Raw genomic sequence first — 16,391 nt, 5'->3', positions numbered from 1 at the left:
CGAATTATTGGGCGGCAGGAGGGAGAGTGTTGGGGATGAAAGTATAGGAGGCGTAGTTGTTGCGAAGCCTGGCCTGCTGCTGTTGCAGGTTGGGTTGGGATCTGGGTTTTGAGGGGGGTGATAAGAGCACCTCCACGTAGGCTAAGGCAAGGCGAGGGCTGCCACTATTCACATAAATAGTGCCAGCCTTGCCTTAGTTGGTTCCACCTTGAATTGCTTGCTAGCAAGGGCAAGGAAAAAAAAAGATTATGCAACAAAATATAAACAATTTAGAAAGTGAATAAAATTGTTATGTATTTATAGGGAAAATATCTATAATTTTTTGGTATTTTAAAAAAAAAATTGAATTTTTTTTGAATTTTTTTTACTCACTGACGTCAGCGTAACATCAGCGCTAACGTCATCGCCTTCGGGCTGCAGCCCAGGCAAGATCTGCCCGTGAGCTTGTCCAGTTCGATGGGACCCACCATTTGCCCGGCCATTTTTCTTCCGCTGGAGCTGTCTTGGACTGCCTTGGGGGGCCTTTTGCCCAGTCTTGGGTAAAGGCTGGAGGTGCTCTAAGGAGGGGGGAATGGGTTGTGAGAGAGAGGGAGAGACAGAGCGAAAGAGAGAGGGACTTTTTTTTCTTTTTTTTTTTCAGTTTTTTTCTTCAGACTCGAAAGGACGTTTTTACCCCTCATTTTGACGAACAAATTGACAGAGTTGGACGGCAGGACCTAATTGCAACTGATTATCTAATTAAAGGATGTTATTGCCACAAAAATTAGTTCGCGGACCCAATTGCAACTGGGGCCATAATTCACGGACATCTACAGTAATTAACCCGGAAAAAAAATATCCTAAAACTACATTTCCTGTTCAGATTATATAAAAATCAACCTGAACACGAGAAAGAGACAATGCAGCAAAATTAACAAAAAATGTGAATCCATATTAGAGTTAATTAATAGTCTCTACCAATTTGGTATGACATGACCTGAACACGACACAATTCGATTATCAAATTGCCAATGCAACTAGTCGAGGTGAGCAGAGGGGAAAAGAAGAAGAAAAAACTACATTGCACAAGAAAATTACAGCTTTTTGCTATCTATTTAAAGTTAAATCTCTGATCCATAGGGCACCATGCAGTAACATTTGATAATTACAAAAATGGCAACGATCAGTAGGTCAGAATGAATGAAGCCCAACCAAAGATGAAATAACCCCAAAAAAAAGAAGAAAAAAAAAGACTTCGTCACACAACAACTCTAATGTTGTAAAACTTTCTAATTAGGCTATATTTATGTCAGCTAGACTGCTCCACACTTGGAAGGACTGTCGACTGGATGTTTGATTTATGGGGCAGACCAGCAACCTGCTTTAAGGACTTGTGCCTTTCCTCCCCCTGTTGGGAAGGTAATTTCTCCGGCCGGATACGAGTTTCATCTAACTCCTGTTCTGGCTTCCTTTTCACCTTCTTCTTTGTCAATGCACCATCACCTACCCTCGCATCGTCTGGGGAATTGCTTGAACTTCCCTTCAGTTTCTCTTGTTTAAGCCTGTCAAAGCTGGGACCATTTATTGGACTGGGTGTCCGCACAGCTGCTGCTGTACCAGATACCGCCTTGTTTGTCAGACTATGACTGCTAGGTTCAGTTGCCAATCTCTCTCGCATATATTGTTGCTGGGCAATTGAACTCGCCTCAACTCGAACGGTCTCCTCTGTTCTTGGTGCCAACATCTTTTTCCTCCTCATTTTCTCCTGATCCTGTAGAAAAAATTCAACAAATAAATTTTCCAGATATAAATCAACATAAAGAACTACTACTACCTTCAAATTTATATCAGATCATGCATGGAATTGAAACCCGTATGTTTACATAGAGCATAACCCAGCAGACTGTCATGTTAGTTCAACATTGGCTCATCAAATATCCAGACCATAAAATGGTTATATGATCAACTTCATCCCATACAAGTTGGGTAACTTCAATGTCCACAACAATCATGAAAATCACTATGTTTTTGGGTTGAAGGAGTTCGCAACTTTACATACTTTATTTCGGCCATATCGCTCCCTCCTTCTTTCTTTTGACCGACAAATTGCACGTTTGATCCCATGGTTGTCCATGAAACCATTTGGCCACAATCCTGCTAGCTAAATCATATGAAGACTAAACAAGTCAGGAAAGCTTCATACATTTAGGTGATTACAAAAGCTTCTAAAAGAACACTTTCAGAGATGTACCATTACTGGTTGAAAGTTGCTATGTTGAATTCAGATATTACACCTTCTCTTTGTGAAAGAAAATATTACAGTTGTTCAAAACAATGAATTCGCAAACGAAAAAATGGCACAGAGAAGAGGGGGGCCAGAGAGAGAAAGAGAATAGGCACTTGTAGTTCAAATTCAAGCATTTAAGTGAAACGACCAAAAATTGAACTGCAAAACCCCAGTACAGCAGTAAGAAGCATCAAATCCTAGATCTACTGCTTTCATGTTACATTGCAGTTCGTACAGAAACTTTAAACAGAACATGTTGGAAGCTACAAGAGAGCCCAGGCAACACAAACCATAAAACAGGGGGAAAACAGTGAAAAAGGTGAAGTACCTCAGCATAGAGCTTTCTTATTTGGGGACCTGCATCTTCATCCAGCCCCTATAACCAAGAAATAAAGACCAGGGAATCAGACTACAATAAAGGAAGTTATCTGCAAAATAAAGGAACAAAATTTTCAATGACAGAATTTGCAAGCTTGAGTCAGTACATCAACAAAAAGGTCATAGAGGTCACAAATCTTATCCTCCAGTGCAGCATCCATGCTAAATTTTCTTTTAGAAAGTTCTTTGGCTCCAGAGGAAATTTCTTGAAAATCATCTGATGCTCCCAATTGTTGTTGCAATGCCTGAAAACATATTATGCACTTTGCATTAGAGCCACATACAAAGGTTATTCTTATTACTCTTTCCATTATGACATGGTGCAAGCATCACGAGGGGGAAATGGAAAAATAAAATAAATGGTTCAGAATCTTCTTGCAACGGAACAAATATGAAATATCTTCCACAGAAGGCAGCACTTAAAACATGAGTTACTGAAAAAACCACTATTCCATTTGCAGCAAAGATAGGGAAGTAACAATGAAGAAAGGATGGTTAAAAAGATATAAAGTAAAATAAATAATAATCAAATCAAGAGCAAGTAATGTAAGATGACGTGGTCAAAAGTGACAAAGACAAGCGAACAACCAGAAGTGGAAAGAAAGCTGGGGAAACCAGGTCAACATAAGGAATGTAAAGAAAGAGGCCCTGTCTCATGACCTAGCAAAAGCAAATGCCCCATGAAAACAAAAGACGGTGGTCAAGAGCAACAAAATTATTGACAGAAATATCAAGAGAAAGCAAGCTGGATGATCCATGAGAACAAGGGGAATACTAATTGAACAGATGTAGCATACCGAAAGGCATAATGGCCGCTGATTTAGTAGGGAAAATGACAAAAAGGATGCCAAATCATGACTTTGTATTATCTGGATACCAATATCTTTTTAACAATGATGATAGTCAATATGATTATTCCAGTTTTGTAAATCACTTCTATCCAACAAAAAAGACATAGCACTTAAAACACCACACCTCAGTAAGGCCCTGCTACACATACCTTGGACTCCGAAGATGGGGCCTTTATCTTAATCATATCTATAACTTCCCTCTTTATCTGTTGAAACCTGTCATCTTTCTCCTTTTTAGCTGAAAGACCCATACTAATCATGACCTTCAAGTTTCTCTACAGGAAAAACACATTGCACAACCATAAATAGCCTAGCAATTTTTTTCATAAACAAGAAGTCTAGATACTTAACAGCCAAGAGAAATAACAACCCTCTAGAGCAGCGTTACTGTGTTATATGTCATATCTTATTCATGATAACAACTGCATTTATTCATCCATAGTTAACATAAAAACATCATTTACATAAAAGGAAATCATTCTACCACTTACCAGTTATTAAAAAATTATTCATGTCAAAGTAAAGAGCCAGTAATTACAGTAAATTGCTGTTTAACTCATAACCCAAACAAAATATACCAACGGTAAGACTGTAATACAATCCAACTATTGTATAAAAAGTAATTTACACAAACCACATAAATTATCCAAAAGCTTTCCTCAACTGATACAAGAGCCAGTGCTCAAAGATAAAGTGATAGAAAGAGTATGAAGGGTTCATATATTTGTCGAATTGCAGCATTCTTTGTCACTAAGTTCCAGAACAATAAGCAAGCATAATTTTAAGTTTAGGTCCTGCACCTTAAATTACATATAGTTCACAATTTAAAATTTAAGGAGCAGGTATAGAAAGGCTAAAGCTTTTCTTCAAAATGAATTGTGATACCTTTAATGTTCTGAGTTGTATTAAGTGACCGAGGATATTCATAAGCCGGTTGAGTAACTCTTTCGTTATTTTCCCATGGCTAGCCTGCTGCAACAAAAAGAGCATTTATATTTAAACTTATTACAGGTTTCAAGTTGAGATGTGAATATGCATTCAAGTTTGTGAATACGATGATTTAAATAAACCACAACACCAAGAGTTAAACAGTTACAATCAAAATGGCTTTTCAGAATACCGCTAGTCTAGCAACTTTAGCAAGTTTCGCCTTTATTTCTCTAGGCAATCTCCTTTTAATTGCTTGGGATAAATTATCTGCGTCTTGATTATCCGCAGCAGGTGGCCTAGCTGTAATTGTACACAGAAGAACAGATTATTTGCAAGGAGCTTCCTCAAATCATCATCTACAAAGCATAGAGAGGGAACTGGAACAAACCCAAAATATCATTTAAAACAAAAGAAGAAGAAAAAAATTCAAAGGATGAATATAACTTACATTCTGCAACCATCTTCTCTAAGTCCGTAATAGCCTTTTCAAGCATTGAACTTTTTGACCTTACACTAGAACTATCCCTTTTGTGCCCATGTGAAGGTTTCTGCAAAATGTTAATGTTCAAAATCAAAACTACCATCATTGAGAAGAAAAAAAGTTAGGAAAATATGCAGATGCTGATCCACTGGTATCAAAGAGAACCTTAAGGGCAACCTCAATCTAATACCCTTGAATAAACAAGACTATAAATGTTCAACATCTGAATACCTGTAAGTTTAAACACCTGTATTTACAGACCCTGGATTCAGGATATATGGATCACAATGAAGCCTTGAATGCAAGCTTGAAGCAAACATGATGCTAGTGCAAGCAATTTACTACCAAACAGATATCCACCTCTTCCAAATAAACTAAAAACGCAAAGCCCATGCCTCACGTGCCTCACTATATTTTTCGTTTTATCTTGAGATATAAATGCAAATCATGATTAGGATCTTGTTCTTGCCTTTTTACAGAAACTTGACCTATAAAAAAGATATCTTTTATGTGCAATACCTTCATGGTTAAGGTCTATCAATTGTGAGGAAAAAGGATTCTGCCATTATTTTTCATCTTTTTTATTTCCTCTTCTCCTTTTATTTCCACAGTCAAAGCAGTCTCTCTTGCACACATCTTGTGTACTTGGGGTGCCCCTTACAAACTGTTTAATATTTTTTTGAAAAATAAAATTAAACAAAAAAGAGAGGATACATAATTGGAAGCAAACTCAAATCTTACAGAATGATTAGAGCATAAAGCAGCAAGCAACCCATGTCAACCCTCTCTAGAAATTTAGCAATTGGCAAAAGGCAATAACTGAAATGAACCTTTTTGCTACTTGACCTAATGGAAAATATCACTTCCATCAATATGCACTTCAAAGGAGATCGATAGCAAAACTTCCTCCAGTTTCTTTTATCTCCTCTTTAGATTTCTACTTGTGTACTCATCTTACACCCCTTGACATATTTCTAGCGCATTTTATTATGTATCTAATAACAATAACAATAAAATGATCAATATATAATATTACTCACTGTTGTTGGAACAGCGTACTTTCCGTCAGTGAGATTAAGGTCTGGAATTTCACAAACCCCATTTTTCTCTCTGGCTCGAACTGTTTCCATCTCATCAGCATTGCTAGATGGTCTCCCAGATTGGGGTTTGGTTTGCACGTAAGCACTTTTCTCATGGTATTTCTGATATGAACCATCAGAGGATCCACCTGCATCTTTAAATCTGTTACTTGGGTCCTTTGACAACAGGACTCCTGTCTTCTGCTTATCCATATCCTTCACCTCCGCTTGCAGTGCGGCAGCATCTCCCTCAGAAACTTTCAAAAGAGAAGGATCCAGAATTGTTTTGGAATCAGTAGACTTCTTTGTGGATGAAAGTCCACAAACATTCAACTGGTTATGAAATTTCACATCTTCACAGTGTTCAGTGGGTACAGTGACGGTTAGAATGGGAGCAGAAGAGTTCTTCGCAAGTGTCGATGTAATCTTTGCTGCTGCTGCTGTCTTACCAACTTTTGCGTGTTTATTTGGCACATGACTATCATCATTTCCTCCAGGACCCTTTGCCTCTTTTCTTCGCCTTTTCTTTGGTTGTTGGTTAGGTAATGCAGCAGGTACGCTACTAAGGACGAAAAATTCAATAAATGAAGAAAATGTCAAAATTTAACTAATAAAACACCACAACGTCGAAAACCTAAGTATGAAACTGAAATTGATTTCAATCATTAGGCAAACTGAATTCCTCCATTGATGTATTACGTAGCAAACACCAAGCATATCTTCTCATGTTCAAATTATTTAAACACAAGCAAATGGGTCAAATAGAAACGGCTGATACCACTGATCAACCAGGAAAAGAGACAGAGAAAATTCTAGTGTTTGAAAAACATCTATGCCTTCAAATCCCTACTGAAACAGACAACATACAGTCCATATAAAATTCCACACATATATATAGCCAGTAATCACAAGTAGATCAAGGTAGAGAACATTTGACATTCCATCTGTTCTGTCAAATAACACCGATGGTTTTATTTTACCATCACTTTTATGTACTCAAAAGATAAACCTTGTTAAAGTCTAGACTTCCATAGGCCATACATGAATCATGGTGGCCACTTGAAAGGAAATATTAATATGACCTTGTTGAGTTCCAAATAAAAGAAGAAAATTCAGTGAATAAAGTACAAACTCTTGTATGTATAGACTATGCAATTAAGAAAAAAAAAATTATACATAAATACAATCAGGTAAATGATTGAAGGAAACTTACATGCGTTCCAGTTTCCCCCTGTTAACAAAGAATCCATCATGTTTTATTGCTGAATTGTCAACTTCAAAATACTCATCCTGCACAACACATAATGACGGAGCATTTGCAAAGCCATAAATATAAAATAACGTTCGTTCAACAAGAAGAATGCCATCAATTAAATCAGTACAATGGCCAACACAAATATAAAACAATAAGATTTATGAATAAAGGCACCTACCAACTCAGCATCATCAATAAAAGAGTCTTCTGTATCATACTGATCGTCATCAGGAATATCATTTAGATCTTCATCATCACTACTATCTTTACCCTGAGACATTCAATGAAACGGATTTGTAATAAATATAACACATTTTTTATTTAAACAATAAAATCTGCTTGATAGCAAAAACCAAAAAGTGACATATTAATAAATAAGAGCTACCATATAGAGGCGTTCAATCTTCTCAATTACAGCGCTAAAACGATGTGGCGCAGCTTCATCTTTCACTTCATCTCCTGACAGTTGTTGTACCTGAAAAATGTGAAGCACAATTTAACTAAGAAAAATCATCATAGTGCATGGTACAAAAGGCACGTTGAGGGGGGCAAATTCATACTGTGCATATCTTTTAGGCATAAAATCATGATAAACACTCAACCCTTTTCCATTATAATCTGATAGACAGTCATGATATGGACTTGAGTCCATTGAAATAATGCCCAGTGTAAATGATAATCTTGATTATGAAAAATGCATTGCATTCATCCTGCATTCCCAGCTTAAATTTCTACTCTATTCTGAAAACAAACCATGAGTTTTTGAGTAACCAAAGGACCAACTAAGCATCCACAAATAAAAGTTACAACTTACAACTGCAAAGTACATAACTAGAAAGAGCACGTCATTCTAAAAATAGTCCTGCAAACCATTTTCACAAATGCACTGAAGTTCTACCAAAAAACCAAATTACATAAACTGCAGCTAATGAGCAAATCTTAATTGCATTACAAACAGAAAAAATCAACACAAACCCAAATACGAACCCACATGAAAACAATGAACAATTCACAAAAGTACCAACTTTCTTTTTCTTTCTTTTGAATTGGAGGGTCTCACCGGAGCTATACGAGACTCGAGAGCTGGGTGAGCGTTGGCGGGAGGAGGCTCAGGAGCAGAACTGGTAGACGGCCCATTGACCTTGTTCGTATCTTTCAGGAGCTTCTTCCAGGAGACTATGGTGGTCTCCCCGGGTCGGAGCTCTACTGTGAACATTTGCCGGTCACCGGCTTTCACAAACTTGGACGAAGCCCTCGACGATTCGCCGCCGCCCTTCTCTTCCTCCATTGAACTGACGAACCCGGTCGAGAATTCTAGGGTATTCGGATCGACGATTCGATAATTAAGATTGGAGAAACATTGGGGACCAGGTAAGCCCTAGAGGGCAAATTGACTCTAGAGAGAGAAGGAGACGGGAATTTAGAGAGAGAGAGAGAGAAAGAGGAGAATGGAGATTGGGCGGGACAGAGAGAATCTTTTCGAGGAAGGGATTTTAACTGAAATTTCTCTACTGGGTCATGGAAAAATTTTATCCTCCTTTCCTTTCCGAGAAAACGAAAGAGGGAGGGAAGAGGATCGGACGGGTAAAAGATGTTGCGGGCCGGATCCGAACCCGGCTCAGAATTTTAATACAACGGCATGAACTACTATGAACTGTGATGTGCATCTGTGGAGCTTACGGTGGCAGTTTATTTCAAGTTTTTGTTTTTCCATCTGGTCCATTGAATCAGACATCCAAGATAAAAATCTCATCCATTGAATCAGAGATGCATCTTATTGGTTTATATTTAGTTTTATTTTATGTAATCAATGAATGAATGAGCAGCCAAATTTATGGCCTCTAATAATTTTGACGAGATAATATTACTAAAGTAAGAGTTAGTTGATATCTATGAATCGGCGTAATCTAAACTAGATTCAATTTCATCTCAAACGACACACATAAATTGAACCATCCCATTTGGTGATTGGTTTAGTTTATACTCAATGATCAATTTGACCTCCAAAATGGAGTAAAAACCTTAAAACACAAACAAACATGCTTGCATGTAATTTTTGTATCTACAAGCAATCGAGTTATACATGTTTAATGTGGATCTTGAGTTTTTGGATTTACAAATTATGCATTTTTTTGGCATTTCGTTTATTCTAAATTATTATAACAATTTAATGGTCTTGTTGTCACATTATTTAGCATAATCTTAGCAAAATGTAACTATTAATATTAGGTTATTTGATGCTGCAACAAGTCTAATAATTAGATTGTTGTCATGGTAAATCCGAATATGTATATAATATATGTATGAATTCTATCAATTGAGAGATGTATGTGTGATGAGAGATGAGAAAGTGATGATCATGAAGAAGTACTTGTCGACAATTTAGACATTGTTTCACCTTTCACTATTATAGTTGCAAACAAATACCAATGTTGTCGAAAGCAAATGAAAATGCACACAACCACTGTGAGCATGAAATGAATGTGGGATTTGGTTCAATTAAGATGGGTTCTAAAATAACTAAAAACCCGTGAAAACAAACCAAAATAATCGGTGCATATTAGTCAATTCTCGTAGATTTTATGAGATATTTATTCAAAAATCTATTTTAACATGAAATATTATTTTTTTTTAAACCCATATATGACATTTTGGAAAAAAATATATTTAAAACTTCCACTTGTCATTTTCTAAATGGTTCTTAATTTGTTAAATTTTTATAAGAACCAATAAGAAAATGACAAGTAGGAGTTTTTGGTTTTTCTCTCTAAAAAAGCCTTATATGGACTTTTGTATAATCTATCATGTTAGAATGGGCTTATTTGTGGAAAGCCCGTATATTATTCCCATGCCTAATACAATTACTCAAATTTTATCTTAGTTACATGGATTTTTTTTTTTGGTTGCCAAAGTTAGAAATGGATATGGGGTTTTATGACATACACACTACTAAGATGTCATGGGAGTTCAAATCTAAGACCACTCAATCCCAAGTCCAAGAGACATGGTCAAGGTTTTAGGTCACGAATACAAGTCTACTATCCCAATATTAAGTTTGGGTCAGAGGTCCAAATTATAGGGTCTCATATAGGAACCCCAAGCCTATGTTTAGGGTCATTTGTTCCAAAATTTGGCATTTTGAGTGAGGGTATACAGTTCAAGTCCAAGGTCAAGGTATGAGGCTCGTTTGGTGGCTTGACTTTAAATATATTGGAGTTGAGTTAAAGTGAATACTTATGAGTCACACCCATTTATATGAGATTTGTAATACATAATATGTTATATTGTTGTCCAATATAATAAGACCAGTCCCGACATAACAAACAACAATTGAAATAGTCCAATCTAGTTTGACCTACCAAATGTGTTAGGGCCTCGATTCTAGATACTTGGTGTCCTAGTCATAACTTTTGTACAACTCTCCCAAATGAGCCACTTGTTTACTTTTTAGAAAGCTCTCTCAATAGTGTGAAACTTAATTAAGTCAACTTAATTAATTTATCATTAATTTCATAATTTATAGTAGATAGTTACACATGCTTCTATGTTTTTTTTTCGCTTTTTGTTTCTCAAGCGTTCAACTAGTAACTTAATATGACACTAATCACTTAGTTGGGCATACTCCATACTATAATCTCATGATATGAATCTTTTATTTTTTAAGCCATCACTGAGTCACTCATTTAAATTGTGACTCAAATAAATAAACGAAGATAGTGTTTTTGCGACAATAAAATATTTACCATCATAATTACATGCCTAAACAATTTTTTATTTGAATAAAACAACGCATGAATGAAGAGTTTAAAATTTTTGACAAAAAAAAGAGTTAAAAAAAAAATAATCACTATTCGTGTACCCAAAAAAATAAAAATAAACTGCTAAATGAATCCTTAACTTAACTGGGTACACCCTATGATCTAAATACACCATAATATTTTAATTCAAATGTGAAATTAACTCATTACACCCTATTTAACTTCCAAAAATACCCATGGTACACCCTAATGCACTTTATCACAAACACCAAACCCGCCTTGCTGCCAAACTTGCTGCTTAACCCACCAAAGCCGCTGAGGTTGATTTTGTCAAACAACTGTGGAAGAACAGGCAGAGGTGAGGGTGGAGGATGCTAGGATTGCTGTCCTATTTGGTTTGGAATGCTTTGCTTGGTTTTGTGCTAGTGAGATTGTAGGTCAAGGATTTACATGTTAATGCATACCATGTCTAGGTTATGGGCTTGGTCTAATTAGTTGATTTTGTTTTCTATATTTAGCTTCCTTGTTATCATAGAGATGAAACTCAGAAGATCGAATTTATTAACCCATCAACTAGAAGGAAGATATATAAGTTAAGACTAGTAAAATATTGTATATTCCTTAAATTATGTGGTTCCTAAATGCCTTTATCATTTTTGGTGAAAGTAAATAAATAAATGCCAAAAAGGAACCAAAGAAAATTTTGATGGCATATCTCGCAGGGTTGTGATCAACTTCTTATGAGCCAGTCTTTGGGGTTGACATGGTTGTTGCCAGTGGTGCGGCTTCTATTACTGCATTTGCCAGATCCATTATAAACGAAGGAGTACAGCCAAGGGCGGCACTCGGCCCCAATTCTCAATGCCCTGGGGTTTATACCATGAGTTTATATCCATTGACTTAATATAGCCTTCACGTAGTTTATAATAGAAACAAGCATCCTTGATAAGTAAGCATCCTTCCTGCAAGATTGAATATTAGTTGTAAAAACGAGAAGCAAAAGAAAAAAAATCATTCCTTAATGTGGCTAGAGAGGATTGGAGAGGATTGATGAGAGCGATTTTGTAATAGCTCAGTAAATATCACATCATCTTACCTTGATTTCAAGATTCATTTTCGAGCATTTAGACAAGGAAGGTTGAATATAGTACTTATTAAAATTATTTGTTTGCCAATTCAATATATCCTTTTTAATCATTTTATATTAGGGTAAATTAGTAATTCAATAAATACTTTAGTAGTAGGGTGTACTTAGTTAATTTTAGGGTTTGTTTAGAAGCACTAAAAAAAAAAAACCTTTGAATATGCATCAACTAATTAGCACTATACCCAAAGTTAGCTCTTCAATTTTTGTTTAACAAAAAAATAATAATTCAATATTATGAATCACATTCAAAACCTGGTAAGCTGATACCGCGATAATTAGATACGCAGCGCGCGCTGTTATCTTCAGTCTTCATTTCCTCATCCAAAACCTCTGAAAAACCACAAAAGCCATGAGAGCAACCGCTCTCTTCCTCTCTCCACCACCACTCTCCACACGCACCCCTCTCCTCCTCCTCCACTCTCCGCACCCCCTCCTCCCCTTCCTCTCCCTCAAGCCCAAACCCCTCCCCAAACACCCCCTAATCCTATCCCCGTCCCCAAACACCCCATCCTTCCTCGTCCGCGCCGACGACGGCGACGGCGACAGCGCAGGCCCCGATGACTATGACATGGACGACGAAGAGCTCGAGGAAGTCGACAATAAGAAGGACTTTGACATCGAGTACGACACCCTCGCTGCCGCGGCAGCCGCCGTTGCTGCCGCCAACGGCGAAGAGGACATCGCCATGGTGCAGAGCAAGAGCTTTGTGTTTACGCAAGGCTGGGACTCCGAGATGGTCGTCGATTATCGGATTAACGAAGACGAGTTTCACAAGATTAGCTTGCTCGATTGCGATTTCTTCATAAGGAAGCCCCCCGATCCCGATAACGACGTCTATGATTTCAGAGAGGTGTGTAATTTTTGCTTAATTTTTTTCAATTTTAATTTGATTTTCAGTAAGAAAATTAAGTTTCTCATAAATACTTAATGCAGATGTATGTTACTCCTCCGGACACAGATGTTTATGCAATTCCCAGGGTTTTAGCTCCAATGCCTCAGAAGGTACTCTAAATTTTTACACTTAATTATGATTTATTAAGGCCCAATTTGATGTTTATTTTGTTTAATCATTGCTTGCTTTAAATCTGTAGTACATTCGCTGTGCCAAGAGTGATTTTAGCTGCTACAATGTGACAGAGCCACCAATTGATGCTCCTAGAGATCCGTTGTATAAGTCTGAGCGGGACGTTTTAAAGGTATGATTGAATTGAACTATGAATTTAATTTCATTTTGTGCAACTATGTAATGGGTAGGACGGTAGGACCGTAGAATGGAAACAATTGCAATTTGAGTGCACAAAAATGGTTCTAGATGTAGCAGTTAACATTACAACAAGAACTTCTTTAAGATGGGTGGGTTTTTATCCCAATGGATGGTGTTCTTGTTTTTAGTCTTCTTTGATATATGGGTGTCTCTTTTTAGCAGTAGCAATCATTCACCAGGCTACTTTTTCTGTTTCAGGTTTACTTGACAAAGCACTACAGAAACCGGAGGTTGGGCGACCCTGATTTTGTGCTGGATTTTGAGGAGATTTATGTGATTGATTCCAAAACAAAATCTATTAGCAGAGCAAAAGTTCTGGTAAGAATTTTAGTTTTTCTGTTTTGCTTTCTAAGTTGGTATTTGAGATTCGTCTTTTAGTGTATAATTCCTTTGGTATCACAATCTGCTCCTTTCTTTAAATTGTAGAGAGCCGTTTTAGCTTAGATGAATCATATTGCTTACACGTTTCTTTATGTGAGTTTGTTAAGAAATTGACAGCGTCTTTTGCTAGTTACAAGTTTTTCTTGTCATTGGAGTTTACTTTTGATCCTTACTAAAGAATACCGGCAAAATTATTAATTAGTAGAGTACATTTTAATTTTTGAGACCCATGTTTCTCACGTCTTATGTCTTGGACCTTGACTAAACCAAGTGGGATTTGTCTTTAAGATAAAATGTATAGTTCTCTTTGAATTTTTCACTACATCTGATACCAAAATGTAGAAAATTTCATTTTCTTTATTTTCTGTCCTAATGCTGTGCATCTTTTTATTTTGTTTTGGTCTGATAATGCTGTGACCGTATATGAGCTGGTTCATATTTGACTCCTCCCCCGTTCCTCCTTTCCCCACATATGGTGTAATACTGTAAGTCTATGACCCTGGCCTGGCCTGTGTAGTATGCATCAGTAATTATATCGTCATACAGTCTGATTTATTGAACCGTGGTGCTTGCACATAGAGGTCCTTCTATCTCTATGGCAACCCCATGGCATAATTGAATTGCAAAACTTGAGTTTCGAAAGTGTCAGACATGGAGTTCACATCACTTGTCCATATATTGTTATGTTTTTTTCTTTCTTTCTATGTTTGATTCTGTGATCCTGAAATTGTGATATAAATGATTCCATCATTGGTTTTATCTTGAATGTTTCCATGAAATTCATTATATTCTTCACCATTTTCACCTACGTATATTTCATAGATGAGTCAAAGTATGAGACTATCAAACCAAAAGTCAGTGTCAAATGTAGCTTATATTATGTATTTTCCCTATTTACTTTCAGGGAATAGCACGCCCTTGTTTTAAATTGTTTCTTATGCTCTTTCAATGGTTGTTATGCATTCTACAGGTCAGTGTTCCAGGTGGAAGAAGCAGAGATAGAAGGCATGACCTGCTTGTAATACGTGAAAATGGCAACTCCTTCAGAATAATTCATGGGGTAACCAACTTCGATCCAAATTGGTTTCTTCAACTTTATTTGTTGTTCATCATCTGATTCCCTGTTCTCGTCCATCATTTCAGAGTGAAAAGGATGATCCCACCGCAGTGATAGAGAGGGAAGAGTGGAATAAGACCAGACAAGACATGGAGAGGCATCTTAGCAAGCTACGGGACTTCAGCGTTTCAAATTGGTTCTAGTCCATCAGCAGAATTTAGAGATAACATCATGAAGGCACATGAGCAACAAAATGTGGATTCCCAGAGGTGACTCTGCAAATAGGTTGATGTTGGACTTTCAAGATATATTAACTATCCTGAGCACATAATATTGAGTTTATGATGCTCTAAATGAGAAGGTCCTTGTTGCTGATATTTTGGCAAGCACTTGTGCTATAAATTTTGTAAAGTAAGTAGAAATGTTGAGCTGATGCTGAATATCAAAGTTACTTTGTGGTGTAGGTAAGCATTTATGTAGCTTGACCTTGTTGTAATGTTGAAGTAGTCCAATGTTTTTTTTTCTTAACTTTTTAAAAAAACATTATGAGAATACTAAGGTTGGTTGCACGTGATTGATTTCTAACTGTTCACAAGACTCATGCATCTACGATCAGAAATCACTCGTATGAGTGCGCTACAGAATGTAGCATCCCCAAACAATATTAAATGAATTTTTGGTTTGTTTATCAGGATGCAATAAAAGCTGCTCTCAGTTAAACGATCTCGTGAGAAGAGACTAGCAGCCTAGAAGGAGACAAGGAGAATCGGTTTGTTTGTTTGCTTGAAGAGAGAACCCTTGCAAGTAAGCAATGGCATGGGTAAAAATCTAGCCCATCTGTTTTAACGTGACAGCCGGAACTGGATTTCTTTTTCAAGTCACCCAAACTGGACTCTGCTGCATGCTATTTTAGTCCAATCTCACCTTTTATCCGGTCCAACAAATGGGTCTACAATCTACTTCAAATTATTTACAAATGAATTTTTATTTAAAGATTTTTAATAGACGACTATAATTTAAACCAAGGATTGTAATTCAAATTCACAAGCTAGGCCACTTAAATTTTGTTATAAAAAAAATTACTAACAATTACAGTTTTATTGTGCATTATAATTATAGTTATGCTAGCGACAATTGCTTACGCACGTGTGAGTGATTGTCAGTCGTTGATGCATTGTAAGATCCATTTATATTAATGATTGAAACCTACCTACACTCATTGTAGCACGTTCAAATTGAGAATTTTGGAAGGTTGAATTTGTATTTTACGCGTTCAAATCTATGGTAATTGTGGAAGCAATGGGATTTTACCGATTAGCAAACAGTAAAATACGTACTAACAGAAACCCTAGACAGCATATGAGAAAGAAGTGGTTGCCAAACAGGGAAAAGTCCTTTAAGACCAATTGATTGAGTGGGGCGTGGCCCAACTCTTGCCCGTCAACGCAAGGAAAGCCAAACAGGGGAAAGGATCCTCTCTAGTAGTCTAGTACTATATAGAGGGAATCCAAGATCCACCTAATATATATATATATATGCTATTT

General features: G+C 36.7%; 2 protein-coding genes across 6 annotated transcripts; one reads left to right on the top strand and one right to left on the bottom strand.

Moving 5' to 3' along the window:
• Positions 1 to 1,060: 1,060 nt before the first annotated feature.
• Positions 1,061 to 8,892, bottom strand: LOC110750560 (wound-responsive family protein). 5 transcript variants are annotated; one of them, XM_021950899.2, is made up of 13 exons: positions 8,301 to 8,889; positions 7,626 to 7,715; positions 7,419 to 7,511; positions 7,199 to 7,275; positions 5,947 to 6,547; positions 4,874 to 4,973; positions 4,616 to 4,725; positions 4,381 to 4,464; positions 3,645 to 3,770; positions 2,752 to 2,889; positions 2,595 to 2,642; positions 2,039 to 2,140; positions 1,061 to 1,750 (listed from the first exon to the last, which is right to left on the bottom strand). In XM_021950899.2, exons 1-13 carry the CDS (start codon positions 8,526 to 8,528, stop codon positions 1,289 to 1,291), a joined length of 2,259 nt encoding a protein of 752 aa, XP_021806591.2. In that variant the 5' UTR covers positions 8,529 to 8,889; the 3' UTR covers positions 1,061 to 1,288. The 5 variants fall into 5 exon arrangements, with proteins under 5 accessions (XP_021806591.2, XP_021806592.2, XP_021806589.2 ...); XM_021950900.2 differs by having other exon boundaries at positions 5,947 to 6,544; XM_021950897.2 differs by having other exon boundaries at positions 4,381 to 4,467; positions 8,301 to 8,888.
• A 3,513-nt stretch (positions 8,893 to 12,405) lies between these two features.
• Positions 12,406 to 15,432, top strand: PTAC6 (plastid transcriptionally active 6). The gene is made up of 6 exons (XM_021948710.2): positions 12,406 to 12,995; positions 13,079 to 13,147; positions 13,237 to 13,341; positions 13,608 to 13,727; positions 14,761 to 14,850; positions 14,934 to 15,432. The coding sequence occupies exons 1-6, from the start codon at positions 12,495 to 12,497 to the stop codon at positions 15,048 to 15,050; spliced, it is 1,002 nt and encodes a 333-aa protein (XP_021804402.2). The 5' UTR covers positions 12,406 to 12,494; the 3' UTR covers positions 15,051 to 15,432.
• The last annotated feature ends 959 nt before the right edge of the window (positions 15,433 to 16,391 follow it).

The sequence above is a fragment of the Prunus avium genome, chromosome 1 (assembly GCF_965620075.1).
Source record: "Prunus avium chromosome 1, drPruAviu1.hap1.1, whole genome shotgun sequence".
Taxonomy (NCBI): domain Eukaryota; kingdom Viridiplantae; phylum Streptophyta; class Magnoliopsida; order Rosales; family Rosaceae; genus Prunus; species Prunus avium.
Note: the sequence above shows the minus strand (reverse complement) of the source record. Positions and strands in the feature narration are given on the sequence as shown.

Excerpts from the sequence above, each read along its gene's own strand:
- LOC110750560 (XM_021950897.2), bottom strand. The coding sequence starts at position 8,528 with ATGGAGGAAGAGAAGGGCGGCGGCGAATCGTCGAGGGCTTCGTCCAAG. Across the intron at positions 6,548-7,198 it reads AGGGGGAAACTGGAACGCAT|TAGCGTACCTGCTGCATTAC; the intron begins GTAAGTTTCCTT and ends TTTCGTCCTTAG. Across the intron at positions 3,771-4,380 it reads TACAACTCAGAACATTAAAG|AGAAACTTGAAGGTCATGAT; the intron begins GTATCACAATTC and ends TTTTTCCTGTAG.
- PTAC6 (XM_021948710.2), top strand. The coding sequence starts at position 12,495 with ATGAGAGCAACCGCTCTCTTCCTCTCTCCACCACCACTCTCCACACGC. Across the intron at positions 13,728-14,760 it reads TTAGCAGAGCAAAAGTTCTG|GTCAGTGTTCCAGGTGGAAG; the intron begins GTAAGAATTTTA and ends TGCATTCTACAG. Across the intron at positions 14,851-14,933 it reads CCTTCAGAATAATTCATGGG|AGTGAAAAGGATGATCCCAC; the intron begins GTAACCAACTTC and ends CCATCATTTCAG.